General features: G+C 41.0%; 1 protein-coding gene across 1 annotated transcript in view; it reads left to right on the forward strand.

Moving 5' to 3' along the window:
• Positions 1-20,781, forward strand: part of cfap74 (cilia and flagella associated protein 74) — an 86,644-nt gene that overhangs the window by 40,483 nt on the left and 25,380 nt on the right. Inside the window, exons 19-23 of the mRNA XM_015966959.3 lie at positions 1,380-1,474; positions 2,986-3,108; positions 3,240-3,361; positions 9,286-9,414; positions 17,929-18,016. Coding sequence (XP_015822445.3) covers positions 1,380-1,474; positions 2,986-3,108; positions 3,240-3,361; positions 9,286-9,414; positions 17,929-18,016 — 557 coding nt within the window. The remainder of the gene's footprint in view (positions 1-1,379; positions 1,475-2,985; positions 3,109-3,239; positions 3,362-9,285; positions 9,415-17,928; positions 18,017-20,781) is intronic.

Raw genomic sequence — 20,781 nt, forward strand, 5'->3', positions numbered from 1 at the left:
GCTGTCTGCTGCCAATTTCTCCTCCAGCTACCTTCTACATCCTCAAACATGAGCATCAAACAGGGGCGTGTCCAGGGAGTGGCCTGGGGTAGCACATGCCACCCTTGGAATCTGATTGGCCACCCCAGGTGCCACCTCACTAATTTACCTTTAAATAGGCTTTTCACTGTCTACAAAAGGCTTGAGGGTAAAACAAAGAAGCATAACCATTGGTGCCACCCATGCACAAAGTTGTGCCTCACCTGGGCCACCCCATTTTGATAGATCTAGACACGCCACTGGCATCAAAGCTTTATTTTCCCCAGAGTACGACTTACAAAGCATTCATTCCTGCTTGAGACCGTTGCAAATGTATTAAAAACATGAGTACACAGACCTTTAAATAACACATTTTATAAATATGGGAGGCATCTCAAACTGAACTCCGTGTTTGGATTGTTTGAGAGGACTGCACCCTTTGGCTAACAGGATACTGATGACTTGTTTGCTTCTTTTTTTTTTCCCGGAGCATATAACACGCATAAAGAAAACACAAACAGTAGTTTTACGCTCATATTAAGCATAAAACTAAAGTACATCATTGTTGTTAAGTAGATGTAGATTTAGTAGCACCACATTAGCTTGTAGCTCAAACTACTGATGTAAATATTTACCAAGTTATAGTGCAGATGATGTTTTCATAAACCATGTGACTCCTCAAACTGACGAAGAAGAAAAGAGGGAGATCTCGTCTCTGTGCTCCTGTAAGGACATTTGGTTCTTGTAAGAACAAAATATAAAAGGACACAGACAAAAAGGAGAGTTCACCTTGTTCTCACAGCTGGTGAAAAGCGTGTGTCTCTTCTTTTATGTTCTTCCACATCTGAAGTCGTCACTGCTGCGCTCAGCAGTCTCCACTGCTGATGCTTCGATAAGATTCCCCATCTTTTTTTGCCTCTGCTCTGCTGGCTTCTGTCACTGTTTCTTCTTGTCACAACTGTAGGACATTCCCTTCTAACGTTGAACAAATACTCGGGTAGATGCTGACAATAGTTTGCAAACTGTCATGTTCTGTATTTATCATGGCTGTAGGTTCAAGAAAAGAGGGAGCGAGAGAGAGAGATGTTCTTTTTTAGGGCCTAACTGGCCTCTTTGCTCATTTCTTACTCACATTTACAGAAACCTCTCAGTGTTTTCTGATTCAGTGTGAGGAAAAGTCACAACCACGGGACCATTTTTAGGTTATAATGGCATTTCATGCAATTACAACGGACCTAAAGGGTTTATTGGCTTGTTTTTTCTCCTGCATGAAAGTCAGTCACTTATTATTCTAAAGTCCCGTGAGCAGGTTCTGCATTGTAAGAGTTTGGATCCTTGTCTCTGTTATTTGTTTTGTACAGTGAAAGGTCCAGAAACCGTGACGGATCGGTCTTCAGATGTGAGCACTCCGACAGAGCAGAACCCCTCAGAAACCAGTGAAATAACACTGGGACGTGTGAGTATGCCTCTCTCAAAACTGAATTTTCCAACTAAAACGTATAAACAGCGTACATTTGCATAGTTCTTTACCTGAGGCACCCTGAGTGTTCTGCTGGATAGATTATAATCAATTCAGGGTGAAAATATTTCATTTTGTGTCTAGTCGTCATAGCTATTTATATCCCAAGCTTCTAGGGGATGTCTCCGTTTTGTTTTTAGCAGCGACGCCGTTTGTTCTTGGTGCCGAAAGGGAAGCTGCAAAGTTGGTCAAGGTCCATTACATCTCTCTAGTAGGGGTCTAATGGTGCATCACCTCTCCCTCTGCGCTTATTCTAACTGTGTGTGGTGCATGCATCTGAATGCCCTCGGCTTCGCTCTTGTCATTTTCACAGATATGTGCACATTGAATTGTGGAAAATTGGTGTTTTGAATAGCAGATTATCTATCACAGTTTCAGGGAGACCCAATATTTAGCACTTTCTGTACTGTCTAGAAGGCAACTCAACTTATTGATGAACCTTAATGGAGCAAGCCGCTTTTTATTCTTGCATGCAGTTTAATTAACAACAAAACACTACAGTAGTATTATAACACATACAACTATTAAATTATTCTATTAACTACTTGCACAGGTTCAAATCTCTCAGATACACATAAGGAAATTTAACGTTAAAACCGTATAACAAAAATAGCCTTTTTAATTAGACACACTCGGACTGAATCAACAGCATTTTGTTGATATGAGGTAAATGAAATGATGCCACATAAATGCTGTGCTGAACCTTTATTTGGCAAGTGGGTCAAATCCCGACTGAGACACCTGTGATGTGTTCTAATCTGGTCATTCTGCATGCCGCTCGCATGCCAGTCAGCGTCCTCTATTGCAAAACACATGAAATAACATATTTTGTGTAAAGTCTAATCTGTTTGAGGTGTCGAAGCTAACCGTTGGTAATGACAACTCCACAACACGGCAGAACTCCTTCAGGCTTGTGTAATCTGTGGAGAACAGTCAGCGGTGAAGTTGTGTCTCTGCTATCCATTCAGAGGCGAGATGTCTGAATATCAGGAAATAAGGCTCCAAATTCTGTCGTGTTCTGCTCACCTCTCCTTCGGCTTACTTCTAGTTCCTGAAACAGGAGCGCCAGAGCTGTTTTCCCTCAGAGAATGTTCCCTGAGTGAACTTAGTCTTTAAAAGCAGCTGAAAACTCACCTGTTAAAGCCGGCTTTTGCATGACCTTTGTCACCACCCTCTCCTTGTTCTGTTTTTATTCCACCTTTCCCGAAATCCATTTATTTCCCTCTTTCCTATTCATTTTCTCTCTCCCTTTCCTTACATTTTTTTTTTCTTTTTTTCATTTTAAACATATTTTTAATCATTTCTGAAATCTTTTTATACTTTCATTTTTTTGTTTTGTTTTTGTGAAGTGCCTCGTGATTTTTATCTTGCGAGGCACTATATAAAAGATTGTCTTCTTCTTCTAAGTGAAGATGTGTGCACGTCACTTTTGATGTGTTCTTATTTAGGTAATAGAGGGGGAGATTGGATCATTTCAGACCATCAAGCTGGAGATATTATTCACTCCAACCATTCCAGGAGAAGCCAAACTGGACTTCTACATCAAATTCTCCGATATAAACACCAAACCAGTAAGCTATTTAAATATTCTCTTCTGGCAAGAAACACAAATAACTGCTGGCATCTTTTTTTGTTTTTGTTTTTGTTTTTTTTTTAAAGAAAATTCAGATTGTTATTTTTTATTGTGCACTGACTCAAATAGATACCTATCCAGGCAAGGGGTATGGCAGTCGGCAGCCCTGTATCGATAGTTCGGCCCATTATGGACATGAAGATCTGCATGTATGACCGCCTCTACCAAGACATTATCGTGGTCCAAAGCAGGTGGGTCCCAAAGCCTGAAATAGCTGACATCTTTTCAATAAACTGATGATTTTAAGTGTTTACACATTTGTTTTTATAAGCAACTATCACAGTGTAGTCACTACAGCACACCATATACCATTAAATAATAAAAACACCATCAAATAATAAATGTTTATAAAAATAAAGGTTTGTTTGAATGGGAAGAAACTTGGAGAAATTTATTAATTTAAAATTTCACAAACCAGTATTGTGCTACCTGGTTCCTGTGTCTAGTTGCCCTGCGATGGACTGGCTCTCTGTCCAGGGTGTACCCTGCCTAATCGCCCATTGACCGCTGGAGATGGGCACCAGCCCCCCCGCGACCCTACATGGACAAGCGGGTTCAGAAAATGGATGGATGGATGGTTCCTGTGTCTAATCGACTCCCACGCAATGGAGGCTAATGACTCATCGGGGTGTTGGCAGGAGGGGTACTCAGAGGGAGTTTCAGCTCGTTAAGCAACAATAGGCGGCTACAGCTTATAAGCTTGACTCTCCCATATTCCAGCCAGAATTGACAAAGCTCCTCGGATGATAAGCGAAACCTCTTCAAAAGACCAAAGAAGTCCAGTTGGCTTCATTTAAAACCCCATTGGATCACATGGTTACAGTAGATGTAACAAATTTTAATCCATTAAGGAAAAATTTGTTTTTTATCTTCTTGACCTTTTTTATTCTTTAAACCAATAAAATTAGGAAATAAAGGAAATTACCTCTCTGGTTTATCTGAATATTAGTGGGAAAACAACTGGATGAAAAGGTACAACTGGAGCAGGGGTGTCAAACTCAAACTCACAAGGGGCCGAAATGAAACTCTGGGACGGAGTCGAGGGCCAAACTTAATATTTTTTGAAAAAGTGACGGCAAATTTGCACATTTTCTTTATCAACATACATGCAATTTTGAACCTTTTAATTTGGAAACAAGCTTATTTTTGCATTAACACTGAATGTGGAATAACCAAATTACACACGAGCATGTCAATTTTAAATAAAACGCATCAGTGGTATTCATTACTTGTGGTATATTCACCATTTTTAAAATCTATTCAGGATTTATGTTTTCTTGTTGTTTATTCGTTTTTCTTATTTTTTTTATTCTCCTTTTTTCTCCTGTAATACGTGTCATCGCTGCTGTGACATCTAGCGTTCCCCACTGAGGAACAATAAAGGGATTTTCTATTCTATTCATCTATCTGCAGTCTTTCCACTTCCTGTTTTACTGTAGGTTAAATCTTTTCTCACGGGCCAACAACAAAATAAAAATATCATTTTATCTTAAATGAAAATGCAACATCTCACCTGTTAACTTTCATGTTTTGGAGCAGAAAAAGAGCATCAAACCAACATATTTAAAGCTCAGTTTGCTCCACTGGTTTACTGTGATGCTCACCTGTTCCAGCCAGATACCTGCATCATGGGGTTGATCTGAGCTGAGGAGGAGACTCCTGTTGTTTTGTTCATCTTCATCATAATAATGACAACATTAGATGACAACAGGTGCTCACATAGGTTTGTGCTGCTGAACATGTCTGAGCAGCTTGACCACGTTGTTGTGTGTCGGGGAGGAAAAATAACAACTACAGCAGCCACAGAGTCGTGCTGGTTTGAGCGTGTCCTTGCTCGCTGGAGTTATATCAGCTCTGTCTGGAAGTTAGTTGGAAAACTTTCTCTTTCAGTCATGAACACATTACTGAGCGGTTAAAATCTCCATTTCTGGGCTTCAATGTCAGAAAATAGCTGAGTAAACTCGTCGCTGAGTGAGAGGAGTGTTTAGTTTGTCCGAGACAGCGGAGCTGCAGACACCGGCAGCAGACGCTGGGAAAAACACAAAGGAGGGGGCGGTTCGGCTCCGCGCTAACGCCGCAAAGCATCATGGGAGTTGTAGTCTTTGCGGTAAAATCAGCCAGCGGGTCAGTTTTAATATATTTTTGATAGTTATCTCGCGGGCCACATACAAATGCTCCGCGGGCCTTGTGTCTGACACATGTGAACTATATCCACCAATCAGGTACCATTTCTGCCTCATATCGGAGCTTCTCAGTAGTTTCATATCCTGATGGTATCTGATTGGCTCACCTTTTCCACATTCATATGTAAAGTAGTGTTGAGTTTTCTGTTTAAGTTTGCTCCATGGGTCAGTTAAAACAATTTCAGAACATTCAGCACTTCGTTATCTCTGCCTTAAATAAAGCAACAACATCTTAGAGCTGAAGTGAACTGACAGGAGAAATGAAAATTGCACTTTGTGTTTTTGTTAGACTTGTTTTCATGCTCAGAGGAATCCTTGAAATAGAGTTTGGAAAATGCCATGCACTGCTGATGTCGCATACTGGCTTATCTGCTGGAAACAACACTAAAACGTGTTCATGTCCTCAATCCCTGCAAAAAGCAGACATTTAACCGAAGAACAGCTTGTGGAAATCCCTTAAAACAGACAGAGAATCCTTACGTTTCAGCTCAAAATTCAGTTGCCCAACTGTTCTTCAAGCCAATGACTGCACAGCGATATTAAATGTGAAATAAAAATAGATGCAGCTGATAAATATTCATAAACAGATGATGACGGAAGGAAGGGACTAACCAGTAAGTTCCCGTTCCCACAGTCCTGTTTTTTTCTGTTTACAGAAGCACTGAACCAAAGAGAATCCGTTTTGACTATGGATGTGATCATTTCTGATGCAAACCAAAGGTTAAGAATACACCGGGGGTGGCAGCATTTGCAGAATCACCTAAACAGCCATTGTGTCATTCATCTTGTGGGGGAGGAAGTGCGTGTGTGGGGGTAGGGGATTTGTGACAACTGCCATCTGGTGCGCTGGCACACCAGCACATGTGACAGCGTGGTGATGACAGTGTCAAGATGAACTGCAGCTTTTCAAGTGAAGAAAAACTAATGCTTGGAGTGGCAAACTACGCAGTATGTCACTCTGCCTCCAAGACAATAATCTGAATGCAAAATTGCTTGGCAGATTTTTGGGAGGAACAATAAGAGAGATGCTGCTTTCATCAGTTTGTCACTTTTTTCTTTGGATAGGTAGATATCCCACAAGCACTCTTTAGTTTGACAGTTCTGTTAAGAGAGCAGCACAAAGCATGATTGGATGTGTCTATCATGTGTGTGTGCCAGGGATTTAAATAACACTCCTATTAATTGAAAGTATTTTTAAGAGGCTTTAAGAAATGCAGTTTTTGACTTTTGCTTCCGAGCCAGTCGTTTGAATATTTAGAACACCGTTGGCAGAGATTTTCTGTTTTTTATTTATTTGTTTTTTTTTTTTTCTCAAATGCAAAGCCGAGGCTTTGAAGCCACTCGTCCACTGGCACCAGTTTGAGAGTTAGGCATTCTTGTCTAAATTCATGCCACAAAAACACAACTTTGTTTTTGTTTTTTGCTGTTTGTTGTTCTGTCATTGTTTTGTTTTTTTGTTTGCTGTATTTTAAATGTGCCAGCTATATCATCACTGTTTGGTCTGAGGAATGGGACGAGCGTGTTGTTGATGCAGAGCTCATTACACTTTCTTAGTTTTGAAAACACACGGCTGCTAACGGATAATCTGGATTGTTTTTTGTTTTTTTGAGCTGGTAATTGTGAAGGATCCATCGTATTTTTAAGTATCCTTCGTAGTGACCGTTGTAGTTGTCTTGAGTTTTTGCCATTTGGGAGGTAGCATCCCATGAGGCTTTGGAGTACATGTAGAATAAATGAGCAAAGCCATCTGGGCCTCTTTAAGAAAAGGCGGAGGCTCGGCTTTGGCCACTCACTTAAGCCGGGCGTACACTGTGCGACTTTTTCACTTTTTTGAGCCGATTGTCCAGTCGTGCGAGAATCCACGACATCGGGGCGAGTTTTGCGCCGAGCGGTCGTGTAGTGTACAGGGGGTTACGAGAGGCGATTAACACCACGTGACCAGCTGCCGATCAGCAGTCGTGAGGTCGCACGGACTTCTGGCGTGTTTAATATTTCGCTCGTCCCTCGTGAGGCTATTGCACTGTTGAAGCGGCGCTGCGAGCAGCTGCGACCCAAAAAGTATCAGAACCGCTCACGGTGCATGCGCAATCCTGCATCAACGCCACTCGCTCGCTATTTCCCTAATAACACACGCTGTTCGTTTTTGTTTCTACACGTTTTTTTACTCACAAAGATTGTCAAGAAAGCGTGTTTGTCGTGTTCATGTCAAATTAAACTGATCACTAAACACAGATTTACTTTCTTTATTTCGTTTTCCTCATCCAACCCCCACAAATCCCTGTGTGTCCTCCTGCATCACTCCCGAAGGACAACAGGCAAAACAAGACAAAAAAGTCTGACGTGTTGAGTAAAAACTGCTATTTTTAGCATATTCTTAGGGCCGGCGTGTTGCTACCAGACGTACAGTGTGAGCAGTCAGGTCGCATGCGAGAACTGGGTCGTGCAGTGTGAGCACACGACTCGTGAGATCTGCCCTGCGAGGAAGCCGTACAGTTTGAGCTGAAGCTGAACGCTGGGAATGAAAAAGTCGCGCAGTGTACGCCCGGCTTAACTCGGCTTCAAGACTGCAGGAATATTCTGTTTGCCGGTGAACTCTGCTCAGATGAAATGATCAGTTTTGACCCCAAAACCTTTTTGTGATTCCCTCCAAGGCTCATTACCTTCCAAAGCTCTTTGCAAACTTTCTCTATTACTTAGTAAGTGGCTGTTTATGTAACATTATTCACTAAGATCTATAAAAACATTTGCTGAAATAGTTTTTTGCGATCTTAAGAATGCAGAAACATCAGTTGTTGCTTAAAGCATTTTTTCTTTTACTTAAGCTGCCAAAACCCTTTTAATGTTTACAGGACTCACAGAAACCCCACTAAAAACAAAGATATCACACAGGCTCATGCAAGGTCCTCAGGAGGGAATTCAGGAAATTGTGTGTTTCAGTTGAGGGATAAGATTGCAAACCCAAGGCTCAAAAAATTGCAAAGTTGTTGCCATTTTTATTCCTTCCACGTGGTTTCAGATGCTTTTTAAGTTGAACACACGGACTAACGTCAAAGGCGAAGGTCCCATCTATTTCTAAACAAAGAGGTCAAACAAACATATACGCAGTCTGCCAGAAAAAGAGAGCTCATCAGCTAAATGCCCTTGTTAATGAAAAGGCCTGATCGCCCAAAGTGATTATGTATCCATAAAAATTCCTCTGGGGCTTATTTGAAGGTTATCATTTAACAGGGGTAAAGACGATGACTTAACATCTCCCGAGTGTCTCTGCTTGTCCTTGCCTTGGGGAAGCAGCCATCTGGTTCACCTCACTGTTTCAGAAGGGGGGTCAAAAAGTGAAGACTCCCTTCGTGTGTGTGACTGTTGCTCACTCAGACGCAGAAGAGCTCACACACACACATCTGACTTTCATTCAACACCTTATTCAAGCTTGTTTTACTATTTTCGACATGTGTTGAGATGTGCTGGAGAATTCCCTGGATGATGGGACATTTATACCTCAAGTTTGAAGCTGTAACTCTGTCAGATGGAGCTCCTGGAAATTAGGGCTCTTAGATGATTTGGACTTGGGATTATCGCTTTTTTCACACATCGCAAAAACAAAACTGCCTTTTCGTACAAAACCCTTGAGCATGATCTCCTTTTTTATTTGTACTTACAATAAAATGGCTGAATTATAATGGCATGCTCTGTAGTAAAGATATTTTGGGTCAAAATAAAGAAAACAACCGTTCCCATTAGAGATTAGCCATCTTCAAGCCAAAGAAAATTTAAACATTTGAATTTAGATTTACCCTCATTGGTAAAGATTGGTTTGGTATGTGTGTGTCAACCTACATCTGACTGTTTAGAAAAGCACTGACTGTCACAAAGAAGCCATTCACCACTTCATTAGGTAATACTGTACTAATTCAACTGTATTTCATGTATTACAGAGCCAGTGCAGCTGTGAAACTCACCTTTGAAATATGCCCAGAAATGAGGGAACACATGGAGATTATACCGGAGAGCAGCTTCATCCAGGCTCAATCAACTTTTAACGCCCAACTGAGATTCAAGCCAAGGTAACGAAGGACACAACAGCGAATGCACCGGGAGGGTTGTCTGGTCCGGGTGAGCTGAGGATATCCAAGAAAGTGGTTGGTTTGTCCAGAGGTGTAGGAGCCGAAATGGATGTGGTAGGTGAGCGGCTGAGAGCGGGCGGTCAGAGGATGGAGCAGTGTGTCAGGTAGGTTGTGATCCGGGTTTGTTCTGGAGAGGCTGAGGATTTTAAGAGGAACCTGGGAAAAAGCAGAAGAGGGCATAAAGGGGGTTTCAGACGACAGGTTATCACGAGCAAAAATACAAAAAGGTCAAGGTCTGGTTAGTGGCTAGCGCTACCCAAACTGAGTAAATCATCCGGCGTGGTGAAGTGTCACACTGCTCCTTAAATCCCCTGGCCTTGATGATGAGATCAGCTTCAGCTGGGAGCTCTCAGACACGCCCACCTGTGGAAACAAGCTCAGAGTAGAACAACCAGGTTACAGGCAGGCAACTCACCACGGACCATGACACAGCGATCCATTAGTATTGGAACCACTGGAGCAGTTGAAGTCGTGTTGTTTACTGAACTTGTTAGCAGTCTGTTGGTCTTTTTGAAAGTAAACCAATTCACTCAAAAGGATGATTGGACAGGACATGTTTGCTTACAGTCATTTTAGCTCTAAGGCCCTGCCTCTGATGACACGCACTTTATTATTAAAGGTATACCTGTAACCTTACTGATCCTCAGTCTGACCCCGGCTTTCCACTGGATGTGTAAGCAGAACTTAATGTAATAGATGTGTTTTACCTGCAAGCTCCCTTCCAACCAGGAGCGTTTCAGACACTAAACTGCAGCGAAAGCACTCCAAGCATCTGGTCCCACAAGGTCCTGAAATCACCATTAGAATTGCAACACCGTGCGTGATCTCAGGAGTTCACATGATGACAAGCGAGGGAGAGATGGCAGCACGTAGCCAAAAAGGTCTGTTGAAAGAATTACCAGGTCCTGATGACCGCATGAAGAGCTGGAGAAGAATGAGCAGTCTCTGAAACGCACAATATAAGAACAAACATGCAATAGTAACTAAACTCTCGAATATCGCTGCACTAGCTTTTGTTTTGGAGAGAAAGCTGTGTCTTACACAGTTGTAAAAGCTAATATTTGTTCCCAGTCTACAGCCAGTGGGTTAAAGAGTTTCATTACATCTACAGTCTGAGCACAGTGGCATCAAGTCTCCTGATAATGGTGTCTAATGACTTTGAAGGACCCGGTAATTCTTTCAACAACAATCCAGAATCTATATTTAGACGGAAAGGCAGGAGCTGAACTGCGATTTGAAAGCAGGAGAGCGGCCAGGGGACCCCCAGGGCGAATGTGAGAGGCGTGCAGTATGTAAAACCTTTGCGTGGGCGCTTCTCTGCCCACTGTTTGTCTTTTTTTTTTTCCTTTCGCAGTTTAACGGCTCAACGTGTCGATAGCTGGGCTGATGTTTAAAAAATTAGCGAGGGAGAATTTTCTCTTTATTACAAAAATGTCTGGGGCATGTACAGTAGAGGGATCAGGAAGGAATGTGGGAAAATGTTAGTAATCTCCCGTAGTGAATGAGCCGAGGTTTTAATGTGAGGATTAGACTACAGCTTTACTCGTGCGGCTGCTGATGCTGCTGCTGCTGACATGGTGCATCGTTCACAAGCGCCAACATAACTACAGCCTCCACCCCCTCCCTACTCCCTCTCTGGGTCTCTTTTCTGCTTCTGTGCTGTCTTCTCCCACTCTCTCACACGTACTTCTCATTTTCTTGACCTCTCACCTTTCTGTTTAACTATGCTTCCATTTTTCTCCTAGACTTCATGTTTATTCTGCCTCACTCTGTTATTGTCAAACCTCTCCCATCCCTCTGCACGTCCCTTATGAGGTCCTTTTCTTTAGCACTAATAGTTTTGCTTTGATGAGTGGGATTGTTTCAATAGCGAAAGCATTTGTAGGTCAAAATTAATGTCTTAGAGTTTTGTTTTGCTTTGACAGAAATGTTTGTTCCGGAAAGTATGATCCACACAACTAAAAGGCCTTAGTATTGTCCCCCCCTCTGTGCATAAATAAGGCACATAGGGGCACGATTCAGTCATTAAGAGCAGGATGTTTACAATGACTGGAGGAGGTTTGCCAGGATTGTCAATTTCCGAGGCAATTACAATTATTGCCTTTTTTGACAAAACATTTAAAGTGACAATGTGTATTTTCCCTGGTGATAGATGACAGTACATACCTAAATCATTGCAAGCAAGCATTAATTTTTGTGTTTGAGTAAGACCTTACCAACGGATGGCCATTAGGGTCAAAAATCCCTGTGTAATGAATCAAATAGAGGGTAACTGGATAAATAAATTGCTTAGAGCTATTTATTTTTATTCTCATTACTTGTGACCCATAGCTGTGATACTCTATTAATTATAGAATATCACCTGCTTGGTCTTTAAGATGATTAGGCAGAAGATTCTTTGTTCATTCAGGGACTGTAAACACTTTGTTTATGATTCAAGAACCAGTCAGATTTGCAAATACGATAAGAATTTATTTTACAGACAATTAAGACTTGACAGATGGTTTAACTGTTATTTACTGTGGGTGGATGGAGCTAAAATGGTGCCTGAACCTATTGTGTGAATATGAGATGGCGAATCAGAATCTCCGTATCTTCAGAGAGGTGCGTTCTGGATAAAAGAGAATTTGGTTTGCATATAAGCTAAGTTGTTTCTTATACCGTAGAACTGCATACAGATGCTATCTCACTGTGTTCTACGTACCCAAGTGGAGACGCCCTTGCGGATCCGAGATGTCAGGAAGGGTCGGAGACCCTGAGAGCAGAAGTCCATAGACCAACTTCTAGTACGACCAGGTCAGTCCAGGAGCGCTCCAAGCAACACAGTTGACTGAAAACCACGCGTCTCAAAAACAACTCTGACGGAGTTTTGCGTCAGCTTTGTACTGCAGGAAAAACTATCTTGTTGTCCTCAGCTTCGCAGGTGCAAAAAGCTTTAAGGTTTTGACAGCATGTCAAAATCCTTTCTGGGTTGAAGATCTGCTAAGAGAGATGGCCAGTCTCCAATGTCCTCTCCGACTGACGAGAAAGCAGAGCGGCTGCTTTATATATCCTGGTGTTATCTATTATGAAAGTTACCAAGAATCTCAGAAACACACGCTCTGAGACGCAGAGTCTCTGAGTCTAGGGACAAGGTTAGTTATGTGTCATGCGTTCTTAATTTTAACCTTACTTCTTGCCTGGTGTGTGAGCAGATGGTGATGACCTCATCTAGTAAACATACTAATGGGCTCGACACACGGGAGGCGACATCGCCTCTCCTCCATTCATTTTCAATGAGACATGCGCGACAAAGCGATAATCGCGGGTCTCCCTCCTACCAAGCGAAACGCGAAAAACGTGCGTGTGAAATTGCTCTAGCAGCACCTTGTGAAACATCATATCTACCACTTTTTAAACTCTGAACCGCTTAAATAACCTTAATTCCCTCCAACCTGGCGCAGCCAAACAAAACAACAGAAGTTTCGATTTCGCCATGGAACAGAACGCGTAGACGGCAAATCCGCTGGCCGCTACCGCGGATCGCCTCCCGTGTGTCAGGTAATAAAAGCGATGGCGACAAATTTTGCTGATCGCGGTTGTTTGTCGCCTCCCGTGTGTCGAGCCCATATACCATCATTGAATACAGATTCATGGACATTTCATTGCTTATAATTATACATGGCAATATTTAGTGATTATTTTTAATTGTAAAATCTTCTGTCTTCTGGGAATAAAGAGTTCATTTAAGAGGAGTTCTCTGTGAAGAACCTTGGAGAAAAGAACATACTATTGTTTATCTTTATTATCTGTTGGAGCAGCAGTCAGCTGGTGAAGTCTTCTGATTAAAGGGACTTTGTGCAGACTCGGACTCCTGTCAAGGGAAGATACAGCAGAAAGTGTCGTTGCCAGGGTTATTTGATCTGGCTGCGCACATGACCTGTGAGATCTGAAAACCAGGCCATTTCGTGACGTTACACCTGGGAGCACAACCTCCAGCAAAATGACAAGCACACAACAACGTTTATTAAAGATGAAAGCTTTGTAACCATTTGTTACAAATCAGTAAACGAATATGTCCCTACAGGCTCCCGTAGAAGGAAACATGGCATCTAACATGGCATCATACAGAGATTTAGACCCGCTCCCATGTGTTTTAGACCTGATTTATATGGTTATATGCAGGGGCCCAGCTACCTACTTCCGGGGGGGGTATGCCGACTCATAATAGCTCCCAATGATTCACCATCCCTACTTTGCTTTTATGTGATCAAATGTTCTTCCTTCCTTTTCCTGATCTAAATCACTGTACCCACTGCTAGTGTGACACTGAGTCTACAGAATGAAAGTTTGAGTTATTTGAAACGCTCAGGTAGGTCTCTGGTTTTAGCCAGACCTGTGACAATAGATGACTTCATTGTTTTGATGAACATTGTTGAAAAGTGATAGTATTTTTTATTTTTTATTTTTTTAACTCACTTTCATTATCAAGGTATTTTCTTCCCTCCGGCTCTGGTGTGAGATATTTTCAAGGTTTTTCGCTCTAAAATGAATTCCCAAAATTGCCAAGTTGGGGGTTTGCTTCAGCATCCACTAAACAAGTAAAGTGGCAATAGCTGTCATTTTTGTCCAGATAAGTTTTTGAAAATTCAAACTCAACTTTTGTCTGATCAGCTGTGAAATGGGAGGTTTTCTTGCCTGGAGACAAGTGAAATGCAGTGTCTGCTATCACAGATCCTAAAGCTTCGTCAGAATGACGTTCATGTTGACCCATGGATCTTTGACAATAAAAAAGAAACCATAACATTAAAAACTGTTTAAAGACGCTATTTGGCAGTATTGTATTTTCCTTTAGACAAATGATCTAAAACCTACAAATAAAGAAGAGAATAAATCATGTTTCCAGTTTGGAAAGGCTCAGTGGGATAAATGGGCCTTTTATTGTGACTGTCAGTTGAGCTTCTCCATTTGTGTGACAGAATTTTTTTTTTTATCCAGATTAAAAGGTTATGGTCTTTGTGTGTTCAAGGAATAACGGCAGTATGTTACTTTGAATGAACTTCTGGGTTTGCGGACTAAGACCTGAAACAGCATACGAGTCTGCCTGGTCGCATATGTCGAGGGCACCTAGGCTCTTAATCGGTTGAGAGATAGTCTGGGATTTTGTTGTTCAGGAAACTGAAATCTTCCATCTGTGATCCGACGGTGATGATAATGCTAAAAAACTACACCATGAGGTTACATAAATTCAGGTTTAAAAAAGTTCTATTGGAGCCCATCGGTCATTCGTAACAGAAATGTACACTTTTAGCATTTAAAATGGAAAAAAGGAATATTTCAGCCTGCCAGCCATCCTGGTATGTCTTTAAAATAGTTGGATCTTCCTTTTCAAATCTGTTGATTTTTGCTTGGCTTCCTGTTGTTTAATGCTGAGGCAGTGTGTCATTTAAAATGGCACTGCCAACTGGAGCACGATTGGATTTCCAAATCCTCATTATCTGCACTGCCTCGACCCACTGTCACATCCACACACATGCACACTTACACACACATTAAATCTGGATTCTGAAGTGACTCATAGCTTTCATTCTTCGCACAGGTGTTTGTGTCATCTCTGCCCTCCCCGGGCTTTTGGGAGAGGGTGAGCACATGCTCACTTCCTCCTCTCAGGGTTTGCATTCAACCTGCCCACATCGTTTAGCTGCTTTCTGTTGCTTCATCCCTCTCTGCCTGTCTTCCTCCACCTTTATTTGTCACCATCCAGCCCACACTTTTCCTTCACACATCCTCAACGTTGCTCTGTATACTCCGAGATTTCATCTCCACGGCATCAAGAACAGTGGCACACATGTCGATGTTGGTGTTCTGATGAGAGGAATCGGTAAATGGACTTGATCAGTTTTAACATCCCTCTCCTTCATGTTGTTGTGCTTGTGTGTAAAGCTCTGATTTAGAGTTTTTTATTTTTTTTTATTTTGTGGATTATTGTAAGACAGATACAAATTTAATGTATGAATTTAGGAAGGAGAGTTAAACCACAGTGACTTTTTCAGCTTTTCTTAGTAAATGTTAGACTCGTTACCACTGCAGTTTCCGTACCAGGAAGTGATACTTGTTACCCAGGTAAAGTATGTAAAAGTAGTTTGTTTTTGCTCAATTTTCAGCACATTCTAATTCAGAAGAATGAACAGTAAAGGGCTAATAACACATCCTAGAGGGAACCCTGTGTTTTTTTTATCTTATTTTTTATTTTTATTATCCATGGTTTGTACAATTTTAGTTTGAATGTCGTCCTGATAATTTATTGCTGTTTTCAGATAAACCATTCACCAGGATCATTTTATAACTCTTGAGCCTAGTTTATACTTCTCCATCTGCACAGGTGTGGAGACACACATCACCGTTAACCATCGACACAAGGGATGTCTGAAAGGCAAGGACGGACAGAGGAGAGCCCAATTATTTAACTATCTGTTGATCGCGCAGAGCGCACGTCTGTGATTGGTTGGCCCAACAACAGCGGCGGTGTCAATAGACATACATTCCACCAACTCCCCTGTCTCCTTCACTCCAATTGAATTCCTTGTAACAAAAGTTTTCAATCCTCAAGATCAAGCAGTTCTAGCTCAATGAAAACTTACTCTCCGTCAGTCATTGCTCCTTGAGTGGGTTAGCGTTTGCAAGCTTTTTTTTTCAATCTTTATTTAACAAAACAGAAACAATGAGAGATTTCAATGTCAACACAAGAATCAAATTTTAATTCACACCTCTCTAATTTCCCCCTGGGATTAATAAAGTATCTTTAAATTGAATTGAATTGCATTAAATTGAAAAATATTGTTGTCTTTTTTTGTTTGTTTGTTTTGTCATCCTGGTGGTAGGATCATTTGAACAGGATTGCTTGTCTGAGCGGTTTTAGGTGTAATCACTGAAGAGCAGGCCATGGGTCCGACCCCGGCAGTTCCGGCTGATAAAAGGGAGATTACAACATGATTTACCACAGATTATGCTGAACGGCTCTACCGGTGCTTTTTACCGCTAGCACACTGCTCACATCTGCACCAGAAACAAAAATCAAGCAAACATAGTAGCTGGTTTTGTTATTGTGACCTTTAGGATTCATACCATGATCACTTCCTGTCATTTTTACCCATATTTTCAGAAATCCTAATGCTCATTTATCCATTTTGTAATCCTTTTCATTCATATATATATATATATATACAGTACCATCAAAGACTAAAAAGGACAATTACTGTGGATAAGCTGGCTATCGAGAGGAAGAGTACATACGTAAATCTGTTCAGGACACTGACAAATCTGAAGCTTCATCCGTCCACAAATTTCTCCTGAGCATATGGGCCTGGCGACACCCCACCAGGCTTTTCCACTCTGCCCTGCCAAGCTAATTCAAGAGTGACTCTCCAGCAGCGATTCTATTAGTAGTCAGAACAAGCGTGCTTCCTTTAATATACCCTCTGCGCTCATTTGTCAAGCTTTGAAGAGGAAAAAAAAACAACTTTATAAATACAGAGATTTAATTTTGATAGGTTTGGAATTTAACTGAACCTTACAGGATGTTGGACGTAATGGGGTACAGAAACGGTTTCGTTACCTGTTTTTGGCAAAGTTTTACATGAAAAAACAGGTAACGAAACCGTTTCTGTGTTTTAAAACAGAATGACAGCATGGAATTAGAAACAAGGCACAGCAAGAACACACCTAAGATGTAATGGGGTAGTTTTGTAAGTTTGAAATAACAAAACTGCCTTTAATTAGCTTTTATGTCAAGGAAAGATTTAGTTTTTACACAACTCTGACCTGTGAGAAGCTTTAAACCACCGACATTAACAGCATTAACTCTCGAGCCTTCAGCTTGCATTAAGAGTGAAATGAGTGAACAGCGGGGAGGACAGTTGATGGCTGAAAATGAAAGGAAGGAAGTAAGATACAGGAAAACAAAGGGAAGAAAACAGTACAAATGTAGGGTGGGGGTGAACCTAAGGCAGACAAACAGCATTTGACATATGAACCTGAAACATACACACACACACACATATGTAGTGTTTTTGTAGCTCTCGACTCCTGGTGATACTGGGGAACTAGAGTTTTACATAAGCCTGCATGACTGCTGGTCCTCTTTGAATCATACTTACATCTCTCATCACCATGGCTACAACCTACAGTAGTGTGGAGGCGCACTCTTCATCTTTCTCCTGCTTTCTCTGGCAAGCTGATCCTACAGACGTGGGTTAAAGTAAAGTAACGGGTCTTCAGGGTCTGAATCTTCATCCTTTTCTCTCAAAAGTCAAAAGCAGCTTTCAGCATTTGACGGCTGAAATCTGACATCTGTTTAGAAAAATCTGTTGACATCATTGTTGTGTTCGATTAGTGCTTCCTTGTGCTGGTGACTATAAAAATGTATTTTCTTGCATAAAAAAGAATGTTAAGACACACTTTTTTTTGTTTTTACAGGCATTCCCTTTCCAAAGATGCAGAGAAATATTTTGACAACGATACAGGAGTCCTGGAGGTTCCAATGACAGTGAAAGTAGCAGGCCAGGTGTGTGCTTTATATTGTTAATGTATAAAACCTAATTTATGTCATGAGTCAACATTCCTGTGATCTCCAGAATGGTATACTCACTGTACAGAGTTATGCTCGAGTCCTAGTTTGCCACTGAAGGTTGTAACCCATTTTGCATTAACAAGCTAAAATTATCTCCCACCCTCAAGGCCCAGTTACTCCGTGGGCGCTAATAAGCCAGGCATAAAGGTTACCGCATACTGTTTCACTGAAAATGGCTTCATTTGCTGAAAATGGGCACACAACAACTTCATTTTCTTTTGCAGAGAATTGCTGTGATGCTCTTTGTCTTCATGAGGTTTCTGAGGAGTCAAAAACCTCATGAGGCAAAAAAAATTGTCATTGAAATCTGGACCTGAATGCAAAAACAACATGGTTTGAGAAACCACAGAAGCTAACGTTTAAAATGTGTTCTTTGATCTTTAGTTTTGTTCATCTATGTTCAAACTTCTATGATAATTAAAGTTTAATGGATTGATTTAAATATCAAAACAATAATATGACCTGCAAATAACCTGCAAATCAGCACTGAGGACGTTTTGCACGACTGAAAAGCTTTTTGTGAGCTTTTTTCATACATACCAATGATAAAATCAACCATAGTTTTATTTTGCAATGTTTACGACTCAAATTCCAAAAATATATTTTCTATTGCAGTAAATGGAGCAAGGATTAGTTATGTCAGCACTACAAAATGAGCTTTTTTTTTAATTCACTAATAGAATTTTTATGTTTGGTGTTTTTTTTTTTGTTTGTTTTGTTTTGGGTTTTTTTTTTTTTTTTTTTTTTTTTGGTTTCTTGTGAACTTTTAGCTTATTCTCTTATCTAATATATCTAAGTCAGTATTCCCAAACCCAACAGTCTGGAAGATTTAGCTAGATGTTTGAGTATCGTCTAAATAATTTCACCATTTCTTGGCTTCACGTGTTTTTTCACAGAGTCTTTAATTAGATGGGCTGCATGGTGGCGCAGTGGTTAGCACTGTTGCCTCGCAGCACGAATGTCGCAGGTTCGAAACTCGGCTGCAGCCTTTCTGCGTGGAGTTGCGTGTTCTCCCCATGCATGCGTGGGTTTCCCCCGGGTACTCCGGTTTCCCCCACAGATCACAACATGCCCTATAGGTTATAAATTGTAAGTCACTTTAGATAAAAGCGTCTGCCAAATAAATAAACATAAACATAGATGGACAAACTGAATACAATATCAAAAACAAACTTATTTAGATGGATATTTCTGGTGCTTCAGCAGAAGGTGACAGGGCCGTGCTGCAGCTGTTGTTCATGTTAGAGAAACATCTCTCAGATTTCCAACATATGCTTCGCAATAATTTGTTTTTATGGGAACGTGTTTCCAAACTTTTCAAAGGCACTTAAATAATTAATTCCTTTTACGCTAACTTGAACTAATGTAGCGCGGTTAGCTGGCCAATCATCACGTCACTGTCATCTCACACAATATCGTCATGAAACAAATGTTCATATAAGGATAGGTGTAAATGTTCAGAACAACTTACGTGGATTAGCAGGAACCTCTTCCATCCTTTTTTTTAATAAACAGGCAGATCCAAGCCGTTACAGTGAAATGCTCCATACTGCAGCACCACTGGAGCCCTAAACTGTAGGGGTCAGGCTTTTTATTTTACTTAGCCACCATCTGTTTTCTGGCTCATGTGGTAGAAAATTTACCAGGGGCTCAATTTGCAATTCAGCCTGAACCAAAACATCTCATTAAAAAATTTGAGTTTATATCATTTTTAGCTTACCTTTAGAAATATTTAAGCAGCAGGCTTTACTAGAAAAACTAAAGGGACGGAGGTGCTGCTGCTGCTGAGACATTCGTGCTGCGCTTATGCCAGCTCTCTTTTTCTGTAAATCTAAATCTGGTCTCCCTGGTTGCCAGAACTGTCACCTTCCCCTTCGTCCACAGCCGTCCAACAGTTCATGTCTCTACAAGGGCAAGAGGAGGACAGGATTTAACTGTGTTGTGGCTTTGACCAGAAGAAGCCAGGATGTTCATGGGAAGCACCAAAGCTTCTGGCATTAAATCACAAAAATGCACACATTCACACTCTCTGTTTGGTCAACAGACTCAGCAGCCGCTGGCAAAGCAACGGCAAAAAGTGGCACGATCTTCTGCTGAACTCAAAACACCATTTCAGAACATAAAAAAAAGAAGAGAAACAATGTAGGGCACACATTTGTATATTTACTTTGTTTTTCTATCAAACCAATACATCAGACTCTACTGTTATTAGAATTAGTATTTTCTGTAAACTGCTCATTTTCCTACCTTTTAGAATTTTATTACTGATCAAAACCTACTATCAATTCAATTCAATTCTATTCAAAAATACTTTATTAATCCCAGAAGGAAATTGATAGCTGTAGTAGCTCAGAATAATAATAATAATCAAGTCATCAAAGAGTTGTTGTATATTACAATGGCTGTTGGCAGGAAGGATCTCCAGTAGCGGTCAGTGTTGCAGCCAAACTGAAGAAGCCTCTGACTGAAGACACTCTTTCGTTGTCGGACAGTCTTGTGAAGAGAATGCTCAGGGTTGTCCATAAATTTCTTGATTCTCTGGAGAATCCTCCTTTGCATTATCTCCCCCAGCGGTTCGAAACTGCCGAAACTCTGGCCGAGTCCTTGAAAGGGCTTGGAGTTCCTCCATCTTGTTGGCCAGTGATCTCACGTTGCCCATTGTGATCGATGGAAGAGATGGTTTGAATTTCCTCTTTCTC

The sequence above is a fragment of the Nothobranchius furzeri genome, chromosome 15 (assembly GCF_043380555.1).
Source record: "Nothobranchius furzeri strain GRZ-AD chromosome 15, NfurGRZ-RIMD1, whole genome shotgun sequence".
NCBI classification, from domain to species: domain Eukaryota; kingdom Metazoa; phylum Chordata; class Actinopteri; order Cyprinodontiformes; family Nothobranchiidae; genus Nothobranchius; species Nothobranchius furzeri.